Source organism: Corvus brachyrhynchos, unplaced genomic scaffold, assembly GCF_000691975.1.
Source record: "Corvus brachyrhynchos isolate BGI_N302 unplaced genomic scaffold, ASM69197v1 scaffold56, whole genome shotgun sequence".
In the NCBI taxonomy this organism is placed as follows: Eukaryota; Metazoa; Chordata; class Aves; order Passeriformes; family Corvidae; genus Corvus; species Corvus brachyrhynchos.
In genome coordinates, this window is record NW_008238664.1 from 4218674 (window position 1) to 4241539 (window position 22866).

General features: G+C 55.1%; 2 protein-coding genes across 3 annotated transcripts; both read left to right on the plus strand.

The window, feature by feature from the left end:
• The first annotated feature begins 192 nt into the window (after positions 1-192).
• Positions 193-10135, plus strand: GGA1 (golgi associated, gamma adaptin ear containing, ARF binding protein 1). Of its 2 annotated transcripts, XM_017737853.1 has the most exons (16): positions 193-303; positions 609-684; positions 1299-1397; positions 2600-2723; positions 3210-3310; positions 4371-4451; positions 4849-4986; positions 5116-5197; positions 5393-5500; positions 5788-5943; positions 6695-6759; positions 6898-7079; positions 7192-7475; positions 7686-7855; positions 8093-8203; positions 8376-10135. In XM_017737853.1, the coding sequence occupies exons 3-16, from the start codon at positions 1314-1316 to the stop codon at positions 8484-8486; spliced, it is 1797 nt and encodes a 598-aa protein (XP_017593342.1). In that variant the 5' UTR covers positions 193-303; positions 609-684; positions 1299-1313; the 3' UTR covers positions 8487-10135. The 2 variants fall into 2 exon arrangements, with proteins under 2 accessions (XP_017593342.1, XP_017593341.1); XM_017737852.1 differs by lacking the exon at positions 609-684 and having other exon boundaries at positions 219-303.
• Positions 10136-11352: 1217 nt separating this feature from the next.
• Positions 11353-22261, plus strand: SH3BP1 (SH3 domain binding protein 1). The gene is made up of 18 exons (XM_017737851.1): positions 11353-12202; positions 13970-14012; positions 15469-15573; positions 15962-16038; positions 16520-16631; positions 16729-16805; positions 17183-17318; positions 17932-18000; positions 18394-18484; positions 18777-18919; positions 19017-19128; positions 19224-19305; positions 19582-19662; positions 19770-19886; positions 20345-20436; positions 20615-20744; positions 20910-21025; positions 21472-22261. The coding sequence occupies exons 1-18, from the start codon at positions 12141-12143 to the stop codon at positions 21801-21803; spliced, it is 1977 nt and encodes a 658-aa protein (XP_017593340.1). The 5' UTR covers positions 11353-12140; the 3' UTR covers positions 21804-22261.
• The last annotated feature ends 605 nt before the right edge of the window (positions 22262-22866 follow it).

The following is a 22866-nucleotide window of genomic DNA, read 5'->3' on the forward strand; positions in this document are numbered from 1 at the left end:
CGGTGGGCCAGCAGGGAGGAGAGGGCGAGAGTTTGTGCACAGGGCTGCTGTGGGAAGGGGCGAGTGGACACGAGTATGTTTTTCCTCCCACGCCGTCCCCATCTACTGCACCCGCTGCAGTTGGCAGGGAGGGAGTGGGATCACCCTTGTCCCTCCACAGGGTGGGAGTCTGCTGGTTTGTTTTTTTTTTTCTCACCGTCCCCTCCTCTTGCCCGCAGACAAAGCCACAAACCCCCTGAACAAGGACCTGGATTGGGATGGTATCAATGCGTTCTGTGAACAGCTCAATAAGGAGCTAGAGGGGTAAGTGCTTTGTCCTTTCCCCAGGCTTCTCCAGGTCACAGGCCTGGTAATGATTTCCCACCTAGTAAGATCCAATGGAATTGTCCCAGGAGCTGAATAGGCATGAAGGCCCTCAAGGTGGGGGTAGGTGGGGGGTCATGGTCCACTAATGGAAGGTTCCCTCAGGGTTTTGAGGTGTCTTGGTGCCTTATCAGCATCTTCAACTTGCGACATGCTTTTCAACTCTGGATTCCCAGACAGAAATACAGGTGCCAGGCTTCTTGTCAATAACCGGCAAGCTTTTCTTTTCCCCTCGCTCCTTCCAGTCCTCCACTTGCCACCCGACTTCTTGCCCACAAGATCCAGTCTCCACAGGAATGGGAAGCTATCCAGGCCCTCACGGTAAGGGCATCTGCAGGCTGGTAGAACTAGATGGAGGGGCAGGGCGTGGAGATGCTCCAGCTTGACTGGAGAAGCATGGGAAACTTCGAACTCCCTCTGAGAGAGCCCTGGAGCACCTGGGCCCTTGGGTGGGAGAGGGACTGAAGGTGGTTCCACAAGTCAGGAGAGGTTACTTGGAAAGGTTTTGTTCCTAGAAGGATCGTAGCCTGTTGAAGTTGATAGGAAGCTTTTTGGCTTTTGTTGTGGTGGCCTTGGCAGTGCTGGGTTAATGGTTGGACTCTATGATCTTGATGGTATTTTCCAACCTAAAGGATTCTATGTTTCTTAATCGTGTTGTGGATCCACACTTTGAGACCCTGCTGTTTGTGACCTCTCTAAGGGTATCGCTTTGTATGGGCTGTTGAGCCACCTCTGCAAAAACTGGCCCCAAAGACGAGACTCTTGCTTCCCTGTGGGCGGGTGCTTGACCACCTGGGAGGGAAAAGGGGACGTCCCTCTGCGCTGCTGTGACAATAGCCACAGGCTCTGTACCTGGTGAGGGGGGAGCAGGAGGGAGCTGGCTCCTGATTCTGCTGCTGACCCCATGCTGGGACTCACCTGACCCCTCTCCCCAGGTGCTGGAGTCCTGCATGAAGAGCTGTGGCAAACGCTTCCACGATGAGGTGGGCAAGTTCCGCTTCCTCAATGAGCTCATCAAGGTGGTGTCCCCTAAGGTGGGTCTCACGGCATTGTGCTGGAAGGGACTGGTGCCTGGTGGCAGGAGGGCTTTGGGAAAAAGTGGTGGCTGAGCAGACAGGTCAGACACCCACTGGGATGGGGGGAAACAGGACAGTGTTAGTAGGAGATCTAGTCCTTGTTTCCCAGTGAGTTTTCTGGTGGGAAGGTGAGTTTTCACCCCGCTGTTCCAGGCTGATTCTTGTTGTAGGAAGTTGAGGGCCAGCTGGACATGGTGCAGCCAGCACTTGTGAGACTGCTGAGCTCACGTGTGTGCCTGGAGTCACCTTCCCTGCATCCCTGTTGGGCTCTGTCTGTGCTGCATGTGCTCAGGAACCTCCCCCAGCTTTGACATGACCATGTCTCTCTGGGGTGTCCCAACCTGATTGAGACACTCTTGGAGGGCAAGCCCGGGCTTGGTCACTGGTGTTCTGGTGAGTCCATCTGAAGGACCGAGTCATTACCTGCTCCTTTGCTGATGCTGCTGTTCCTGCTGCAGAACAAGGTGTGTGGGCTCCCCTGCTCAGTCAAGGCAGTGAACACCAGCACGTGTAGAGTTAAGGGAACACAGGCTAAATATGACTAAGGAAAAGCTTTGTCTGCCAGTCACAGCTTGTGATCTGTGATGATGAATGGCCAGGGACAGTGACACCAGCATTCTAAAGTGCTCCTGCTTGGCACCCTAGAGTATGTCCTCTGCCTTAAGCCACTTGCCTCTGGTGGCACATGCACTATTTCTACCACCAGCAGACCCGTGTGAGAAGGCTGAAAGATGATTGCATGGCACCTGCTGGGTGCTGGTCATCTGGGGCTCACCTTGCTCAGTGCCCTGGGGCTCACCCGCAGTGCCTCAGAGACCATTACCCACATCCCTCTCTCAGCCCTGCTGTCCCCCCATTCCTAAAGGGCTGCCTTGCTGAGCAGCTTCTTTTTGCAGGACCCTTGCCTTCACAAGGTGACAGGAGACCTGCCTGAGACCTGCTGCTGCAGCATTTCTCACAGCTCTTGTTTTTCCTGTGGTGGAAACCAGGCACAGCATAGGATGTGTTGCAAGGCCCTCGTGAGCTTTCCTGCTTGCTTCCTCTTTCCTCCTTGTGCCATTGGGAACGGTCTCACTTCTTCTGGGAGGGTGAGGAGAGGAATAGGCTGGACTTGAAACAGCTCAGATCAGCTTCAAGGCACCTCTTTTCTTTTCCTCTAGTATCTTGGCAGCCGGACATCAGAAAAAGTGAAGTCAAAGATCCTGGAGCTGATGTACAGCTGGACATTAGGGCTGCCTCATGAGGTGAAGATCTCAGAAGCCTACCAGATGCTGAAGAAGCAAGGTGAGAGGCAGTGGTCTGGCAGGGGAAAGTGGACAGATGGTTTGCCCTCTCGCATTTTTTGTCTGGGCAGAATCTGAAACAAGCTCTCCCTTCCCTCTGCCCAGACCCAGGACATCCATCAGTCTGACTCAGCACCAGGGTCAGGAGAAGGAGCAGGTGCCTTGGGGCTCCTGGCTGAGCAGAGGGAGTTGCTGGTGATGAGTTGCTGGGTTGGAGAGCACATCTGCTTGCTCTCATGGGAGATGGGGCACTGGAAAGGTCTGGGGCTGAAGGGCTGTGAATGCTTTGGCAGTACATGCTGGAATTTTCTAAGAGGGGATATTTATGGCGAATGGAAACACAGTCCAGGCTCTTGGGCAACAGGATAACCCACGTACCCTCAGTCCCAGCTGGATTTGGTGGGCCATTAGGGAAAAAAGACATGGGTGGCAGTGCCATCCCCAAGTGGGTGAGTCCTCCTGATCTCTCCTTTGGTTTCTACTGCAGGGATTGTGAAGTGTGACCCAAAACTTCCCGATGATGCTCCTTTTCCACCGCCTCCTCCTCGACCCAAGAACATCATCTTTGATGATGAAGAAAAATCCAAGGTAAGGGCTTTGTGCAAGGAGAGGGACAGTAGGCATCATCTTCCTGCTCCAGTATCTTATGTCCCCCTGATGTGGAGACTCAGAAAGTCAAGGTCCCTTGCTCTCCTTCATTAAATGCATCACAGGCCAAAATCATGACAAAGGAAACATCCACAAGTGTGGGGCATGTGGGTCTGTTTGACCTTTGGAGCACTTAGCTGTAGGATGGTCCAAAGGGTGAGGCACTGACATTGGCCCAAGCAGGTTCTGGGAGGTTTGCTGCTGTGAGCTCTCTAGACTTCTGAGTTATCTGGCCATGAGGTTTAAATCCCAGCCCCAGATGCTGCTGTTGTTATCTCTTCCCCACCCCCAGCACTGCAATCTGCTTATTGCCCAACCATTTATAGCCACCTGGACCCATCCTGTGTTGTCTTTCCATCAGAACTATGTCACCACTCAGGCAAACCTCTGTGTTATCAGTGCTGATACATTTCAGCAAGTATTGGGCTCCTCTGGGTCTAGTTCTGCAGCAGGAGTGTGATGCCAGTTTGCTGCAAGGGGTATAGTTTGCCTCCATGGGTCAGAGTCTGCAAATGAGGATTTGTAGGTGGGCAGTGGGACTGTTCACTGACTATGGAGAGGGAGAGAAAGTGGGAGCTCTCCCTCTTCACCAACTGTACCCAGAAAGAGGCATGTGAAGATGTTCCAGGAGTCCATTACAATGCCACAGCAATTCTTGCATAAACCAGGCTTTCTTCCTGTCTCAGTGCTGCTGCACTCCAGACTCTCCATGGTGGGTAATGGGCAGGCAGGAGCAGGTTTTGAATGCAGGGATCTTCACGGAAAGACCTAGCTTGCATAACCAGAACCACAACAGGAATAGGACAGCCGGTTGTACTTCTCTCCCTGGTGTGTGATAGCCCACAAGCTCCTGTGGCTCAGCTTTCTAAAGGGTTGGAATTGTTCACTGCCTCTGCCAGATACGGCTTTGGGATGGGAGGAACTCTTGGCTCTAGTGTTGCAAGAGTGACTCCAGCTGCCATCCTTCAGCTTGGGCTCAAAAGTACCTTCTCTTTTGCAGACGCTGGCTCGCCTCCTGAAAAGTTCCCATCCTGAGGATCTCCGGGCTGCCAACAAGCTCATCAAGGAGATGGTTCAGGAGGTGTGGCTGGGGAAAAGGGGAGCTGGGGGGTCATGGTCTGGGTGGCAATGGTTAGCACTAAAGGAGGACTGGCTCTGCAACCTCGTGCAGACATATGAAGCTTCTGCCCAAACTTTGGCTGCAGCAGCTGTGAAAGAGTCCTTGTGCAAGTTCTGCCATCCCCTGGCTACTAGGAGGAATGGCCCCGGGTGCATTTTGTGGCCCAAGCCCTGCTGCAGCACTAGATCTACAGCAATTCCATCCCTGTTGGGCATGTTCCTGCCCAGAAATGGCCTGGAGTTTTCCGCTGGAGTGGGAGCTATTTTGAGGGCAGTGTGCTTTAGTCCAGGGTGGTTGGCTGGCCCAGCCTTCCTCCTCTCCAAGTTAGGACATCCTTCCCCATGTGCTTCCCCTCCAGGACCAGAAGCGCATGGAGAAGATCTCCAAGAGGGTGAATGCCATTGAGGAGGTGAACAACAACGTGAAGCTGCTGACAGAGATGGTGACAAACTACAGCAAGGGGGAGACAACAGAAAGCAATGAGGACCTAATGAAGGTGAGGAAAGGCAATCCCAGAATCCTCCCTGGACTTAGCAGAGATGGGTGGCCTTTATCCCCTCATCCTCCTGCCTGTTTTGCACACCCAGCTGATGCTCACCTCATCACTCTTTCTCCTCTCCTCCAGGAGCTGTATCAGCGCTGTGAGCGCATGAGGCCCATGCTTTTCCGGCTCGCCAGTGACACAGAAGACAATGATGAAGCTCTAGGTAAACATATCTGGCCGTTCTCATTCCTGCGGAGACTGCCCTGGAGGTGTCAATATACCCTGGTGCAGTCTGCAGAATGGTGAAAACGCTCTCTGCAGTGCTTTTGTTTGCAGCAACTTGGGCCTTGCTTTGAAGAGATAGACAGAGTTGGGGTATAAAAGTTACTCTCTTCACTATTTTCACTCTTACTTTCAGCGGAGATTCTGCAAGCCAATGACAATCTGACCCAGGTGATCAATCTCTACAAGCAGCTTGTACGGGGAGAAGAGATCAATGGGGAGACGGTGGCTGGTCCCCTTCGAGGTGAGCAGACTTGAGGAACGGGGACAAGACTTGAGGAGGGTCAAGCAGAGGGACCCTATTGCTGGTTTCCTGCAGTGTAAGAGAAGACCGAGAGAAGTGGAAAGGGGAAATCTGCGGGAGCTTAGAGTGGGGCTGGTGAGATAAGGAAATGGCTTGTGGATGTGCCTGGTGCATGAAGAAAGGGAACTGGAAGGGAGAGCAGGGGGGTGTGAGGGAGGCTGAGAACCAGCCTCAGCACACTGCGTAACCCTGGATAATGTTTCTGACTCTCAGCTTTTTTTTTGCAGGCAGCACCTCAGCGCTTCTAGATCTGTCTGGCCTGGAGCTTCCAGCAACATGCCCTTCCTACCCAGCCTTGCCCACCCTTTCAGGTGGCTCAGCAGTCCCTGTGCCTGACCAAGCTGTCTCTGTCTCCTTGCTAGATGATGAACTCATGTCTTTAGGTGAGAAATCCAGAGCAAAAGCTCCTTATTCTTTGACTCTGCATAGTCTGCATAGATGGTTCTTCTTTGGCAGGAACATGAATAAGAGAGAGCTCTGGTAGAATTGAATAATAAAGACAAAGAGTTGTCCTTCATTTAGTGTGAGGGAGAAGGAGGGAAAGACCCTGCTGTGGTTCTGAACTTCAGCCCCATGGTGTTTTTCTGGCTAGTCAGAGAGAGCCTGTAGGCACGTGCCCACTGATTTGCTCTGGGAAAACTGACCTGGCAGGTAAATCAAGAGTGATGCAATGGACATCCCCAGATGGGATCACAAGGGTGGGTCACCCCCATATTTACTGCTTGCTGTTGAAGTCACGAGCTGACAACAGATGCATGGGACTTCCAGAACTGCTCACATGAAGTCATGGGAGGTGCCAATCCTAGAAAGGCTCTAGAGTCCTTCTTTGCACAACAAAGTGTCTGTTTCCTAAGACAAGTGCTTTTGAGTACCACAGCATCAAGTAGACAACGTGGTCAGTCAGATTGGTCAGGTCAGTAGTATTCATTTTTCTGCTAACTGCAGTGAGAACTAAACTATAAATGAGGATATCTGGACAGAATAAAACCACTATCACCCTCCTGCCTCTCCCCCATGCAAGGATGGGGGCCAGAGATGGAGACCACATTGGCGGTTCTGCCCTGCTGCTTCTGTGTCTTATTCAGGCCGCATTTAATGCTCTTACCGCTTCATGTTTGCTTTTACTCCTGGCAGGCCTGAATGACCCAGCACCACATCCTGTCCAGGCTGGTGACAGCAGTGGCTGGAACAGCTTCCAGGTAATGTGCTGAGAGCTAGGGCAGAGGATGGGGAGGGTGGCAAAAGCAACAAAAGTAGTTAGAGAAACATGCTACATCTGATGGTTGGTGCTGATACGCAACCCTGCTTGGGGGCTCTCCTGTGCTCTCTTTCCACAGTCATCAGACAGCAATGAGCTCAGTATCACCCCTATCGCAGCAGCACCACCACCAGTCACAGCAGCTGCTGGTGCATCCTCTCCCAAACCGTCTCCTAGCAGCAGTGGCCTGGATGACCTGGACCTCCTGGGCAAGACACTGCTGCAGCAGTCTTTGCCTCCAGAATCTCAACAAGTGCGATGGTAAGCACTTGGTAGTGCAGTCTTGCATCTCTCCCCATTGTTTCCATTTCTGGGGTGCTGGATAGCACTTCAGTGCCCTTTTGCACTCCTTGCTCTCTCTCTCCCCCCGCAGGGAGAAGCAGCAGCCACCCCCTCGGCTCACCCTGAGGGATCTGCAGAACAGGAGTAGCTCTGGCACCACAGCCCACAATCCCAGTGCTCTGCCTGTGCTCCAGAGTGTTTCCCCTAACCCCACACTGCCCCTGACCTCAGAGCTGCCTGCCCCTGCTACACTTCCAAAAGCTGCCACCACACCAGCAGGAAGTACTGCAGTCCCACCACGGCTTCCTGCCACTGCGCTGCCCCAGGAGATCTCGCTGGCCAACATCACTGTGCCTCTGGAGTCAATCAAACCCAGTGAGTCGGGGAAAAAGAGGGGGGCAGGAGTGGAGGGATTAAACCCTGCACACATGGAAGGGAATGATGTGAAGAAGCTTCTTGTTTGTTGGATTTTGTGGAGGCTGAAGAAGAATGGTGTCACTTGTATGGAGTTAGGGTGATGGGGAAAGGTGCTGTAAGGCCAATTCGCTCCTGGCTGACTGCTGCCTGTCCCCGTCTTTCCCCCAGGCAGCATCCTCCCTGTGACAGTGTATGATCAGCACGGCTTCCGTGTCCTCTTCCACTTTGCTAAGGATGCCCTGCCCGAGAGGCCTGATGTGCTTGTGGTGGTGATTTCTATGCTTAGCACGGCCCCGCAGCCCATCCGCAATATTGTCTTTCAGTCTGCCGTCCCCAAGGTAAGACAGCTGATGGGGCTGAGGTCCCCAGACTGTGACAAAGCATGATTCTACTTCTGCAGGAAAGGCAGGGTGGGTGGAGAGAGTGCTATGGGCATGGGAGCAAGTTCTAATTGCCTTCACAATGTTTTTTTCTTTGACTAGACAGTGGAAGCTTCCCAAATACAGGAGCAAGGCTTCTGGCTGCCAAGTCACCCTCAGGAATGTGGTCACTCTCTTCTCTCACTCTCTCCCTAGATAATGAAGGTGAAGCTACAGCCTCCCTCAGGCACAGAGCTGCCAGCATTCAATCCCATCATCCACCCCAGTGCCATCACTCAAGTCCTGCTGCTCGCTAACCCACAGAAGGTAAAAGCATCATCCCTGGGGCATGAGCAGAGGCTGGTCTTGGTGCTCAGGCAAAGCCTCACTACCCTGTCCCTCTTCCCTCTGCCCAGCAGCATCTGAGACATGAATGGTTTGTGCCTCATGCCTTTCTTACCCTGCTTCTGACTGCGTATCCTTTTTCTCCCATCTCCAGGAGAAAGTGAGGCTACGGTACAAACTGACCTTCACAATGGGAGAGCAAACCTACAATGAAATTGGGGATGTGGACCAGTTTCCCCCACCAGAATCCTGGGGAAACCTCTAGGGCCACATGTTGTAGGCACTACACTGCAGATTCCTTAGGAAGCCAACCCTGTGGGGCTGGAGCAGCCTGAGGAAATGGGAGGGCGGGTGGGGGCTGGTGCTCACACTCTATTCTCCAGATGGCCGGGCAAGGGCCAGAGGGAGCGTGCCTCAAGGAGGAGAGCAGAGATGCCAGGAGATGTTCATCCCACAAGACTAGAAGTGGAGTGGAAAGCTTCATGTGTGTGAACAGTTGCCTTCCCTGCTCTTCTGAAGATGACACTCCCTCCCCAGTCTGTCCAGCTTCTCTTCTAACCCTGCTTTCCCGCTTTAGGTGCATAGGGGAACAAGGACAGGGAGCTTTAGCAACCTCAGCCCAGGGCAAGGCCTAGCAAAGGAAGATCCTTTCCCTTGTCTGTCCCCTCTGCACTTCTCAGCCCTTCAGCTACTTCGTGCTCTATGGTGCTCTCTCTTGTCCCCCTTGCCCCCTCCTTGGAGCTGGGCCCCAGTGATTCCATCTGGTGGGATCACACTGGAGCTGATGTGGAACAAGGCTGGGCAGAGCCTAGGTATCTCTCCAGCACCAGAGAGCAGACAGCTGCCCTTGCTTTGGGGGGGGTCAGGGGGAGTGATCCTCACATATCTCTGTCCTAGCTGCTTACAGAGCTGTTGGTGGGAGGTGGGCCCCAGGGTGGGGCCTCAGGGGCTGGGAAGGGCTTGCTCTGTGCCTTCCCAGCCCCTTCAGCTGGCATTCTGAACCCCTGCAGCAGGGAAGCCTACACCATTCCCACAGGCTTTATCTATCATAATGAGCTTTGGGAACGGTGGCCAGAGAGGGGCACGCAGTGGGGTTGAGTCTCCCGGCAGCCTCGTGCCAGATGGGGAGAGGAAGTAGCACTTAGACTTCCTTTCCCCCGCTGGGCTGGAGAGCTTGGTGGGGCGGGGGGTTTTCTCAGCTCTTCAGTGTCCTCTCGCAGAGGGGTGGGTGATGGGCTGGGAGTCGGGGGGAGATGGGAGCCCAGCCCATCACCACAAAGCTCTGCACTGGGGCTTAGGGGGGGGTTCAGCTGTGCCTTGTGCACCTTTGCTGCAGCTGAGGGCAGGCCTGGCTCCCTGTGGTGGGGAGGGGGCTCGCCCCAGCCGCCTGATCACTGTGACACAAGAGCTGGGATCTGCAGGCGCAGAGGAGACTGAGGGTGGCACATCCCAAGCAATCCCGAACCCCGTGGGACTCAGGACCATGGGAGCTGCTTCCCATCCCTAAGCTGGTTTGGAGAGGGCCTGATCATAAAAAGCAGAGGTAAGCTGTGCTCTGCATTGGCTTGCCAGAGGTAGAAGGAGGCATGTTTGAGATGGAGGTGAGCAGGGTGCCTTGCACTTCTGGCTTGGGGCAGCGAAGGTGAGGTGTCTCGGAGCTGGGCACAGCAAGCAGTAAAGGAGAGGGGGAAGCAAGGTCTTTATGCTGGGATTCTGCTGTGTCTTACTTCCCTTTCTGGTCTCTTCAGGGTTTTGTATGGGTTTTTTCTTTGCAGATCTTGTTTGGTTCTTGAATAGACTTGTATATATTTTCAGTGCAAAATTCTGTAAATGGAAGAAAAACAAACATTTAAAATGAGACGCCCGGCGCGAAGAATCTGCTGTATTTATGGGAAATAAAGAGTTCTTTCCTGATGCTGCTCCTCTGCCTTTTTACCCAAGGAATGCATTTTTCCCCACTTTCCCTGACCGCTGAGGAGCTTCTCTGTGCCCTGCCCAGCTCAGATCCTGCCCCTGCAGTCCTGTAGTTCATCCCTCAGTCACTCAGGCCTTGCCACAATGATTTCCTTGCTCCCATGAGCAGGGAGCAGGGATGGTGGAATTCCCCCAGCAGTTCTCAATTCCTTTTTTGAGAGCAGTCAGTTCCAGGCTGTGAACTGGGTGCTGCCCACTTCCCTTCTGCCCCATGGAGGGGCAGTGGGCAGGAGTCTGCCTGAGAGCCCACGGGAAGCAGGGCTTGAGCTCACTCCCATGCTCCCACATGACTGCAGCATCACCACTGCTGGCAGCAGCCCTTGGAAGCAGATCCGTGAGGCAGCTTTATTTCAGGGGTACAAAGGAGGATCTCCTCTGGTGAGCAGCAGCCCGTCGCTGGGAGCAACTGATATGGCATACAAGGAATGGCCTAGCCACTACTTGATGCAGCCAGTGAAGATCTGGGAGGGTTTTGCTGCATCTTTGCAACAGGTGCTTGAAGTGACTGCGTGTTAGAAGCACACCCAGGGCTTGATGCTGGGGGATCAGATGTGCTCTGCCACAGGTTTAGAACAGCCTGGTGTTTTGGGCAGGGAGGGAGTGGTGCTGTCACCCCACAACCACTTGAAAACAGCTGCCAGCACCACTTTACTATACAGTAACTGAAGACTTGACCCTTGCCAAGGAGCACAGCCCAGCAGTCCCCAAATTTTTGCTCCTCAGGCTTCAGGGCACAGAAGGAGTGGCCCTTCCACCTCATTTGCCTTTGCTGCTTGTCTCTTGTGCCCACAAGCTGACTGCCTCTCATTTGGGCTTGGTTTGCTGCTTCCTTTGCCAGCCATGTAACCCAGCCAACAGCAACCTCTGCTCTCTTAGTGCAGGTGGAAAGTCCTAGCTGCAGGTAGCCAAAAATAAGGTGAGATTGTCATCTCATAGAGTCAGGACCAAAGGTCGTGGTGGTGTGAAGTGGACGTTTCTCAACCAAAAAAAAAAAAAAAAAAAAGAGAGAGAGAGATGAGCTCTGGTGCAGCTCTGCAGAGAGCAGGCAACACCCGAGGCTGAGAACCGGGAGTTTGCGGTCCCCGTGCTCGGAGGAACTCTGCTCGCGGAGGGGAGCGGGGGGAGGGAGCTGCTCCGTGCCCGAGGCAGCAGCCGGGCGGTTTGCAGGGTGGCTTTGCTGCCTTTGTCACAACAAGGGGCTATGTCGCAGGGGAGGAGGATGGAGCTGTGCCCGTGAGCATGGAGAGGTGCCTGAGGAGTGTTGGCAGAGCTGAGTGACCAGGTAGGGCAGGGTGTACACGAGGTGCCCTGTATGAACTGCACAGCCAGCTGGCACCAGCACGGGCTGCCCCGCGGCACAGCTGGCGGTGGGCAAAGGAACGAAGGGGAACCACCCCAGCTGAGACAGAGCAAGAAAGAGCGTGGGCCCTTCACTCGGGCTCGGCAGCGGCATGTGCTTGTCCTGCCTTGTTCTGTGTATGCTGTAATAAAATTTCCCCTTTAAGGCTGGGCTGAAGTTATTTTTACTTGTGGGGTGGTGACAAGAACACAGAACGGAGTAGGAGCCCTGAGCTGTTCTTACCTGATCTGCAGCAGAGGGGCGGACGGAAGAGGAAGGAAGCTCAGAAAAGGAGAGGGAGCAAGAGAAGGGAGTTCAAGGGAGGGGAAAAGAAAGCAGGTAGGGCATCCCCAGGGAGGGACTAGGGAGTGGACCAGCTGGGGAAAGTGAAAAAGAGGGAACGAGGGAAGGAGGAAGAGGAGTAAGGAGGGAAGGAGGAAGAGCAGTAAGGAGGGACAGGTCCTTCGGAAAAAGCAAGGAGCAAAGTGGCTCCGGGGAGAAGAGGGGAAGAAGGGCTGCAGGCATCCAATGCCAAGCATTGTCGAGGGGTGCTGAGCGGGTACAGCCAAGCAGAGCAGCTCTTGTGGTCTCCTCCTGACTCTCAAGATGATGAAAAGACAGTTTAATCGAATGCGGCAGCAGCTGTCCCATCCCAGCATCACCATTCGGTAAGAACTTCTCCACTACCTGTGCCGGAGGGAGCGGGATGCGGGTCCTGGAGGGCTTGCGCTGGGGCTCAACTGACCTGCCAGTGCTGGTGGCCTGGGAAAAGGGAAAAGGGGGGAAAACCTTAGGGTTTAGAGCATCTCCAGCATAAGCTGAGGGGCTTTGGGAAGGCTGCATTGGTGCTGTTCAGCAGTAAATGATCCTCAAGCCCAGCTACCTCTCCCAGGGCCCACAGGTGCTGCACTCACATGGAAACAGGGCTTTCCCAATCTTGGCTTCCCCAGGATGTGGGGCAGTAGGGCAATGGGGAGGGACCTGCCAGCCACATCCTCCTTGCTGTGCAGTGACCAGGAGGGTGATCAGGCTGGGACCTGCCCTCCCTGCTGAGTCTGGGGTGCCCCACAGGAACAAAGTGCCCTGCACAGTTCTAGCCAGTCCAGCAGCATGAGCAGCCTGGAATGCCCTTTGAGGAGAGGACATGGGGTCCTCAGATGGACTCATGGAGGACTTACAGCTTCACACAAAACCCTGTCCCTATCCTACCTCTGCCATTTCCATATTTTCCTCTTTGGCTTTCTAAAGCTCTCCCCTTGCAAAACCCAGAACTGAAATTACAGGGCTGGGCCCTCCCTGCCCAGCCCCCTCACTCCCTTTCTTACTGCCACCTCTGCAGGTTCCCAGCACTTGGTGGCTAAGTGGGACAGAGCTGTCCCCTGAACTACTGAGGTCCTTCAGCCAGCCCAGCAAATCAACCACAGGGAAGCAACTCCTACATGCTGGTGGCCTCTTGCTCTTCTTGCATTTCCTGGAGGGGAGCATGATGCCCTTTCCCATCCCACTTCCCTCAAGATTTCTCATCTCCATGATAGATACACCTCCCTTTTGCTTAATGCCAGGCAGGCAAGTCTCAAGCAGCTTGTGGAGTCCAAGAGCAATCTCTTCACCTGCTGCAGAGCCTCTCCTCTGTGGACCATGATCTCATGAGCTCTTGCTTGCCTTCAACCAAACCACCCACGTTTCCTGCAGCTCCACATCTTCATCCCACATTGGCTTTGGCAGGCAGTGAAAAGAGAGAAACGTGAACTGGGGAAAAAGCAGCAACAGATGGAAATCAAGTGAGGTTCCTGGGGCATAGCAAGGATAGCAGGCTGTGAAGCAAGGCTTCCCCTATGGGAGGCATCAAGGAGGTTTTGGGGTCATGGTGGCTGGTGAGTTTTGAATTTGGTTTTGAGCAGAACCACAGAAAGCTGGGTTTGTGTAGGTATTTCTGGAGGGTTGGTCTTGGACCTCAGCTTGACCACAAGGATACCCTTGCTCCAGCACCAGTGGCCCCACAGCTACTGACTACCCTGGCTGCAAAGATGTGTGCCAGACTGCAACATCACTGCCCTGGATTCACCTTCAGGGGAGAGGTGGCAGTCAGGGTCAGTAAACATCCTCCTCCTGTTGTGGCCCCACTAAGCACTCTGACTCCAAAAACACAGGCCACATCTGGACTTTTTGACTGAGGTGCACTGAACTGGAAACCCTGTCTGATGGGGTGTCCACCAGCCAGCAAGGTTGGCTCTCTTGCCCTGCTTCTGCTGTTCTTGTCCTCCCTGGCTTGTTCTACCCATAGCCTTGTGTCTGATGGTCCAGGCTATAGCCTGTGGCTCCTGCTCCCAGGAGCCCAAAGAGAGGCAAGTAGGATGCATAAGGACCTGCCTTCCCAAGGAAGCTGGGTGGAGGTCATCCACATTTGCTGATGGTTCCTTCTCCTTCCTCTGCAGAGCCCAAGAAGCAACTGAGCTCCTGTCAGAAGACTTAGTGCAGGTGAGGCGCAGGCTGGGCCGGCAGGCATGTGTCTGCTTGTGCCTGGGCATGGGAACCTGCCCCGCTCCTGCCTGCCATTCGCCGTGCCAGCACGTCCAAGTCATGGGGCTGGGATCTGTCCGTGTGCTGGAGGGTGATTTCAGGACCATGGTGTTAAGGGACTGGCAGGCTCCTACTACCAGAAAGGGCTTTCCCAGCTGCTCACAGAGGGATGAATCCTGACCAGGAGTTGTGCTCCCTTTTCACTGGACCAGATGCTCCAGACTCTGGCAGGAGGCTGGCAGGTGTGGTTTGACACTGGCCAAATGCCAGGCACCCACAAAAGTCGCTCACTCACCCTCCCCTGCCACAGCTGGGCAGAGGAGAGAAAAATTTAATGAAGGCGTCATGAGTTGACATAAGGACCAGGAGAAAACACTACAAGGGCAAAACAGGCTCGACTTAGAGGTACAAAGTGAATTTATTACTAACGAAATCAGAGGAGGATAATGAGGAGTAAAATAAGCCCTTAAAAACATTTTTTCTTCCTGCAACCCCTCCCTTCTTCCCACCAACAGCATAGGGGACAGGGCATGGGGGTTTTGGTGAGTTCATTACCCGAGGTTTTCTTCCACTACTCCAAGAGAGGAGTCCTTCCCCTGCTGCGCCGTGGGGTCCCTCCCACAGGAGACAGTTCTCCATGAACCTCTCCAGCATGGTTCCAATCTCACGAGCAACAACCACACCACACCTGCTGCAGCGTGAGGCCCTCCCACGGGCACACAGCCCTCCCAAACTGCTGTGCTGTGGGTCTCCCTTTCCACGGGGTGCAGTCCTCCAAGGACAGGCTGCTCCAGCCTGGAAGCAGTGGCCCCCCATCTTTCCACCGGGTCTCCCACTGGATCACAGCCTCCTCCAGGCATCCACCCACTCTGGCGTGAGCACCTCCCCCACGGGCTGCGGGTGGATCTCTGCATCCCCTGTGGATCCATGGGCTGCAGGGGCACAGCTGCTTCACCATGGTCCTCACCACGGCCTGCAGAGGCATCTCGGCCCTGGTGCCTGGAGCACCTCCTCCCCTCCTTCTCCACTGACCTCGGTGTCGCCACATTGTTTCCCTCACACGTTCTCACCTCCTCCTCTTCTCTGGCTAGAAAAACACTGTGCCCCACTTCGTTTTGATTTTCTTCTTAAATATGTTTTCAGAGAGGCGTTACCACCATCTCTAATTGGCCCAGCCTTGGCCAGTGGCATGTCCACCTTCAGAGCCATCAGGGATTGGCTCGGCCAGACATGGTGGAAGCTTTTAGCAGCTTCTCACAGAAGCCACCTCCGTGGCCCCCCCGCTACCAAAAACCAGGCTGCGCAAAATCAACACAGTAGGCCACCCTCACCCAGAGCTGGGTAGAGGGGAAATGGCCTCGAAGTGCCCATGGTTGACAAAATGGCTTCCCCAGTCCCACTTTTCTGCCCCCAGATTGAGCAGAGGATTGAGCCGGCCAAGCGAGCAGCTCACAGTGTGTCCAAGAGGCTCCAAGCCTGCCTGCAGGGACAATGTGGCTCCGAGATGGACAAGCGAGTGGTGAGTAAAATCTCCCCACTGCAGCCTGTGCTCACCCCAGCTCTGTCTCTTGCCAGCAACGGGGATGCCAGGCCCCTGCTTTGCCAGCTTTGCTGAAGGGTGGCCCAAAGCTATGCCAAGCCCAGGTCCCATTGTCAGCAGCGGCCTCCAGCATGTGCCTGGGATGAGCAGAGTAGGGCAACCCTCTCATTTGTCACTAATTTGGGACACTCCTGAAAGAGAGACAGTGTCTTTGCTTTGAATAACCCTCCAAAGCCCTTGTTTTCTGTGTCCCTTCCCAAACCCCCGTGAACTCTGGCACCCATGGTGCCCTGTGGTGAGGAGCATCACACTGTGGCCAGGCACAGTGGTGTCACCACTTCTCTCTCAAATCCTTGGCTCTGTGCAGAAGAAGCTGCCCTTGATGGCTCTGTCCATGGCGATGGCTGAGAGCTTCAAGGAACTGGACACAGAGTCCAGCCTTGGGTAAGTACTGGTGGGAGAAAGGGCCAGGGTGACCCCAAAAGATGCCAGATCCTGGTGGTGACACTGTTTTGGTTCCGGGGTTCCCATGGCTCAAACCACGTCCCCAGAGCAAACACTGGTGTTGGACTGGGAGAGGGGACATCCAGCACCTTCAGCCTCCCATTGCAGAGTAGGGCCAGGGGCTGGCTCAGGGTCCCACATGGGTACAGGTATAGTGGGGATGTTGGGTCAGAGAGGGGCATGGCTCTAGCACACACTCATTACTGTTTTGGCTCCGGGGTTCCCATGGCTCAAACCATGTCCCCAGAGCAAACACTGGTGTTGGACTGGGAGAGGGGACATCCAGCACCTTCAGCCTCCCATTGCAGAGTAGGGCCAGGGGCTGGCTCAGGGTCCCACATGGGTACAGGTATAGTGGGGATGTTGGGTCAGAGAGGGGCATGGCTCTAGCACACACTCATTTCATGTCTGTCCTACGCAGGAAAGCTCTGGAGATGGGTTGCTGCATACAGAGCTCGCTGGCCAAAATCGTGGCTGAGTTTGAGATTGCCCTGGAGCACTATGTCCTGCAGCCGCTCAACAAGCTCAGTGAGGTAGTCCTGGCTGCCCTACTGGCTCCGCTCTCCAATCTCACCACTTCTTCCTATGTCCTCAGGCCTCCCCCACTCACTCTGGCCCTCTCTCCCCCAGGAGGAGCTCCCCATCATCCTGAAGCGCAAGAAGACCCTCCAGAAGTTGATTTCTGACTGGAACACAATCAAGAGCCGGTATGGGGCACACTGCAGCCCTAGGGGCAGGGGGCAGGACATACAGATTACAGCCCCCAGACAGGCTGGGCGAGAGAGGAGGATAACTGCCCTGGGGAGTCAATTTCCAACATCTCTTCAGGAGCACCCAGCTAGCTCCTCTCTGCAGGTGCATCTTGCTCTGGGCTCAGATGCTGATTCCATAGCACAGAGAGAAAGGCAGTTCTGCCGCTAAAGGCAGCAAAGTCCCCCAGTGCTGCTTGGTACACTGAGATCACCTCGTTCCAACTCTTGCCAGTGGTAGCCCTTGCCACGCCAGATTTCTCTAGCAGTCTGTGCACCTGTTCTACCCAGCGTCCCTGATACCATAAATGTGCCTCTTCTCTCCCACCCCAAAGGCTGAACCAAGCTGCCAAGAGTTCCAGTAACAGCACTGGAGCTGGTGCTGGCCCAGGGGCATCTTCTGCTGCCAACAAACTGGAGATCTTGAAGGAAGAAGAGGAGGAGGTGAAGAGGAAGGTGGAGCAGTGCAAGGTGAGATGGTCGCTTCCTGTCCCCGTGGATCAGCTGCAGGGCTGCAGACCTGCTCCCCTCCACCAGTCTTGACCAAGGTGACCCCACGCTGAGATGGATTACAGCCAGCCAGCATGTCCTGCCCTCTGAAAGCAAATGGGCCCCTCAAGCAGAAATAGGGACATGGCCCAAGCCTAGGGAAGAAAAAGAGTAAAGGATTCATAGTGCAAGCTGCTGCAGAGAGGAGGCTCCAGGGGCTAAAGCAGGGAGCATATGGGGCTCCCTCAGGCTGGGAACCAGCCAAGCTAGGATCTGTCATGGGTGGCAGGGAAGTTTCACATCCACTTTCTCCACTTCTGCCCTGTTTCTCTGAAAAGCCCAGCACTTTGGCAGAGCTTGTAAGCTCACTGGAGCTGAAGGTGCAGAGACCTCTTGTGCCAGGACCTTGATCATAGGGCAGGTTGCTGCCACTACCCAAACATAAGCAATGGAGGCAAGGAGAAGTCCCCACTGCACCCAGAGAGCCTGTCTAGACAATTCACAGAGCAGATGAAAGGGCTTCACGAAGGTGTCTCCTCGTCCTCGGGTGCAAGGGAGGGGATGGAAGAGTGCTCCTTTTTGTCTCCCTTCCCAGGATGAGTACATGGCTGACCTCTACCACTTCTCCACCAAAGAGGACGTCTATGCCAGCTACTTCATCAAAGTAAGTCCTCTGTCTCACTTCTCCCCAGTGTGTGAATGTCAACTGCAACATGTCTGAGCCCAGCCTTGCCCCCATCCACACCAAGTGCCCCAAGCAGGGCAGGGGACAGATCAAGGCAACAGCAGATGCCTATAGCTGGCCTTGCTCCAGGCACTGCAGGTTAATGCCACCATTAGCACCAAGTGCAAACAAGCAGCTTGTCCTGATGATACCGCTCTCCAATTTGCCCTCTACCCCTCACTACAGACACAGTCCCATGGACCCCAGGCAGGTTCCCCTTGCAGCTCCCTCTTTGCCCTGTCTTCATGTGGGTGCAATGTCCTGGGAATGGGCACCTCTCCAAGATGGGCTGATGCCAAACTGAATGCTGTTTGCCTGTCCCCTGTCTGGCAGCTATTGGAAATCCAAGCCCAGTACCACCGGCAGTCACTGGAATCACTGGACTCAGCTCTGGCAGAACTGAGGGAAAGCCACAGACAGACAGGTACCCTCTGGCTCTCCATGCAGCCTGGCAAGGGCTGTAGCTGAGCCCAGGGGATACGAGTGTGGCCAGCAAAGCTGGAAAAGGTTCATTTTCCCTCCCTACACCTGCTGCTGCTTCCCATGTTGGGTAGGTTGGGGACTGCATCTTGACATGGGCTGGGGATGCTGCCTGTCCTGCCTCTGCCTCTGTCTGTAGCCAGCCAAGTTAGGCTTGGAGCAGGACGTTGCCATGGCCAAATGGTGGATGGTCCCAGTGTCCACCATCCCTCTTGACATTTTCCTTCCTCTTCCAGAGCCTTCCTTCACTACAGACACCCCAGTGGCAGGGTACTATGGTGTGTCCCTAGAGACACACCTCAAGAGCTTGGGCCGGGAGATTGCACTTCCCATCGAAGCCTGTGTCATGATGCTGTTAGCTTCTGGCATGAAGGAGGAGGTAGGGAGTGCTCCAGACCCCCTCATCACCTTTCCCCCCACAGACGCACTCCTCCCAAACTCAACATGCATCCCTTCCCTCTTCGTCCCACCCCCAGGGACTCTTCCGGCTGGCAGCAGGCGCCTCAGTGCTGAAGAAGCTGAAGAGCAGCTTGGCCAGCGGCTCCAACGCCCTGGAGGAGTTTTACTCAGACCCCCACGCTGTGGCTGGGGGGTGCCAGCAAGGCAGGGTGGGGAGATATGATTGGGCAGTGCCTGCCATCCCTCAGCTGCCATCAGCTCCACTGCTCCCCCTCTCCTCCCAGGTGCACTGAAATCCTACCTGCGGGAGCTGCCCCAGCCTTTGATGACCTTCGAACTCTATGACGAATGGGTCAAAGTGGCCAGGTGGGTCCAGGCACTGGGGTGGAAATCCCTGGCACATCTCAGAAAGCCCCCAGTCAACCCCCTCCATCTTTCCTGGCACTTGGAGCAGGGGTGCTTGGTCTCATTTGGGGAGATACAAACACAGTGCCTCCATGGATGCCTGCCTTCACAGCACAGTAAAGCAGGACATCTCCATCTCCAGGGCTATGGCCCCCACGGGGCAGCCAGCACTTGCCCACTGTGTCCCTCTGCCACAGGGAACAGGCCGAGCTCTCTGCTCCCCCTTCTCTCTTACAGCTTAAAGGACATTGATAGCCGTGTACAGAGCCTGCAAGACACCTGCAGCCGCCTGCCCCAGGACAGCTACAACAATCTGAGGTGTTTTGTCGGAACGGGGCTTCTTCAGCCCCAAGCAATCACCAGGGGTAGCCATTCCCTCCTCAAATCCCTACCTACTAAACCCTTGCCCTCCTTTCACCCCACAGGTATCTGATCAAGTTTTTAGCCAAGCTGGCTGAACACCAGGAGGTGAATAAAATGACCCCCAGCAACATTGCCATTGTGCTGGGCCCAAACCTGCTGTGGTCACAGCAGAGCACAGGGTAAGATCTGATTTGAAGGGGTGAGAGGCAGCTCCCTAGCCCCAGGTGGGGTGTCCTGAAGGCAAATGCCAATGGCAAAGGCTGATCCAGCAGCCTTGATGCTGGTCTAAAGCACCTACACCTCTTCCATCCTCAAGTCCTGTCCCTTGTCCCCATGCTCCCCCAGTTGCATGTCCCCTCACCAAGCTCATATCCTCTTAGCCACTCTGCAAAGTAGTAGAGGAGGGGGCTGAGACCCAAAGCACTTGTGACATGTGTGGCTTCCAACACCACTGGCCTCCAACACCAAACCAGGGTTCCCAGGACAGGGAAAAAGGCCCATCACCCATGCTGCCATGGCCCTTGGCTGGGCTGCCTTCCCTTCAGACCCTGACCCCTGCAGAATGAACACAAAAACCCATTTGAGGTTAATGCCCCCAAACCCCTTTTCTGATGCCTTCCCCACCCCTGTCTCTCAGAGACCCCATGCAACTGGACTTGGCCTCGGTCTCCTCCATCCAGGCTGTGGTGGAAGCCCTCATCCAGAACGTGGACACTCTCTTCCCTGGAGGTAGGGCCAGGGCATCACTTGGTGGGCTGCAGCAGAGGGTGATGGGGAGAGGAAGGGAAAGGAACATTTCTCCATCTCCAGGAGGAGACAAGCAGAAGGCTGCTCTGGCTCCTTGCTGTGGGGTCATTGCTCTGGGTGGCAAGTGCTTCCTCACAGGATCTCCCTTCTCTTCACCCAGAGGTAGATTTCAATGTCTCAGGCATGTTCATGTCGCCCACAAACACCGGACTTTGCAAGGCTGCCCCAGTGGAAGAGCCGACCCCTGCAACCCCTCCCACCAGCACCCCCACCCTTTTGGATGGAGAGGCGTAAGTCTGATGGGAGCTAGAGGCTCTGGCTGTCCCAGCTCTCCCCATGTCCTCCCTCCATCCTGCCCCACACCAGGGCTGTACCCTCACAGGTGGCTGCAAGGTGCCTCGTGGCCAGGACCTCCATGGCCAACCAAAGCCTGACCTGCCCCATTCTCTGCACAGCACATCCAGGGACCCTGAGGCCAGGTACCAGCCGGTGTCACCAGCACTGCCGAGGCCATCTCCTGAAGCTGTGGGGCCACCAGCTCCAACGATGACTGACACCACCACCCACAAAGGTTAGGGTGCCCCAGATGCTTGGGAAATTACACCCCCCAATGGCACCTCCTGTGCTGTAGTCATCATCCTGCTGTTCCTCACAAAAGTGGGCACTGGGGATGTTCCTGTCACCAAATGAGGGGAAAGGCCTCTGGCCAGGGCAGCATGGCCAGGATCCAGCCAAGATGGGACTGTAGGATAGACACAGTATGTCCTCCAGTGTTGGGTTGAACACCTCCAGTAAAGTGGTGTCAAAGCTCATGGCCCTTAGTGAAAGCAAGAGGGAAAAGCCCCCAGAAAAGCTGATGTGCTCGTCTCTTCAGTACATGAGCTGGGCAAGGCGCAATTTGTCCATCCACCTGTCTGCAGCCCCCCTTCCTGACCCATGGCTGGCACTGCAGCCCCCTCTGCCCTTTGGAGAGACCCCAGTGGAGAGAACCCCAGCCCACCTCAGCTTTCTTTTCAGGCAAACGCCCGGCTCCAGCCCGACCCACAATGCCACCACCATCTGTGACACAGCCCCGGAGCACAGCTCCTGCCCAGGCAGCCAGCCCCAAAGCCCTGCCACGACGGATGGTGCCCAGCCGAGCCCCCTCCGTCCCACCACCGCTCCCTCCGCAGCCAGCACCCCGCCTCAGCCGCGATGCCCCACCATCCCCCAAGCCTTCCACTGGTGAGGCTGACACAGCAGCTGCCATGGACTGTGAGCCAGGAAACACAGAGGAGGGGCAGCCACTGCCTGCAGGAGGAAGCCCCCTAGCCACATCAGCCCCAGAAAGAGAGCCCACAGTGAACTGAACAGGGTGAGGGGCGTGGGGGAATCACAGGTCGGGGAGATGGGATCTAGCACCTCTCTGGGATCCAGCAGGCGCTGTGGAAATGCCAGGGCGGCCTGAGGGACAGCATCTCTTGGTCCCCCACCTTGTTCCCTTGGCTCACACCACCGGGTATGTTTTGCCTGCCTTCTCTTGCTCTCCCATCTCCACCTCCCCACACCACCACATCCCTGCCGGGGCCCAGCCACCAGTGAGGGCCCAGATCCCTGCCCAGATCCCCCACTGCAGGCACAGACACTGACTGCAGCTTTCGGGCCAGCGCGGGCAGCTTGGCCCCCTGGGGCCATTTGCAGATGCTCAGACATGATTCCAGCCCCATTTTGCCTTAAAACCCATTGCCCCCGAAACACACAGATGGATATATATATAAATACAGGTATATATATAAATGCATATATATATATAAATACAGATATGTATATAAATACAGATGTATGTGTGTATATATGTATGTTTGGAGTGCATGTTCTATTAGGAGTGGCTGAGGGAGCTGGGGTTGTTTGGCCTGGAGAAAAGGGGGCTCAGGGGGGACCTGATCACTCTCTACAACTCCCTGAAAGGAGGCTGTAGCCAGGTGGGGATTGACCTCTTCTCCCAGGCAACCAGTGGCAGTGACAACAGGACATAGTCACAAGCTGCACCAGGGGAGGTTGAGGTGGGACAGTAGGAGGAATTTTTCACAGAAAGTGATTAGACATTGGAATGGGCTGCCCAGGGAGGTTTTGCCCTGGAGTCACCGTTCCTGGAGCTGTTTAAGGAAAGACTGGATGTGGCACGCACTGCCATGGTCTAGTTGACATGGTGGTGTTCGGTCTTAGGTTGGGCTCGATGATGTTAGAAGGCTTTTCCAGCCTAACTAGTTCTGTGATATTTTGCCAATATTTGAGAAGCTGGTGTCAAAGTCGCAGGCCGGTGAGAGCAGGGTACACTTGGCAGCCTGAAGTGCTGGAGAGTGTAGCCCCCGGGGCCGCAGCGGGGAGGAAAGGAGGCGGGAGCGCGGCGGGCGCCCACAGTCGGCGGAGACG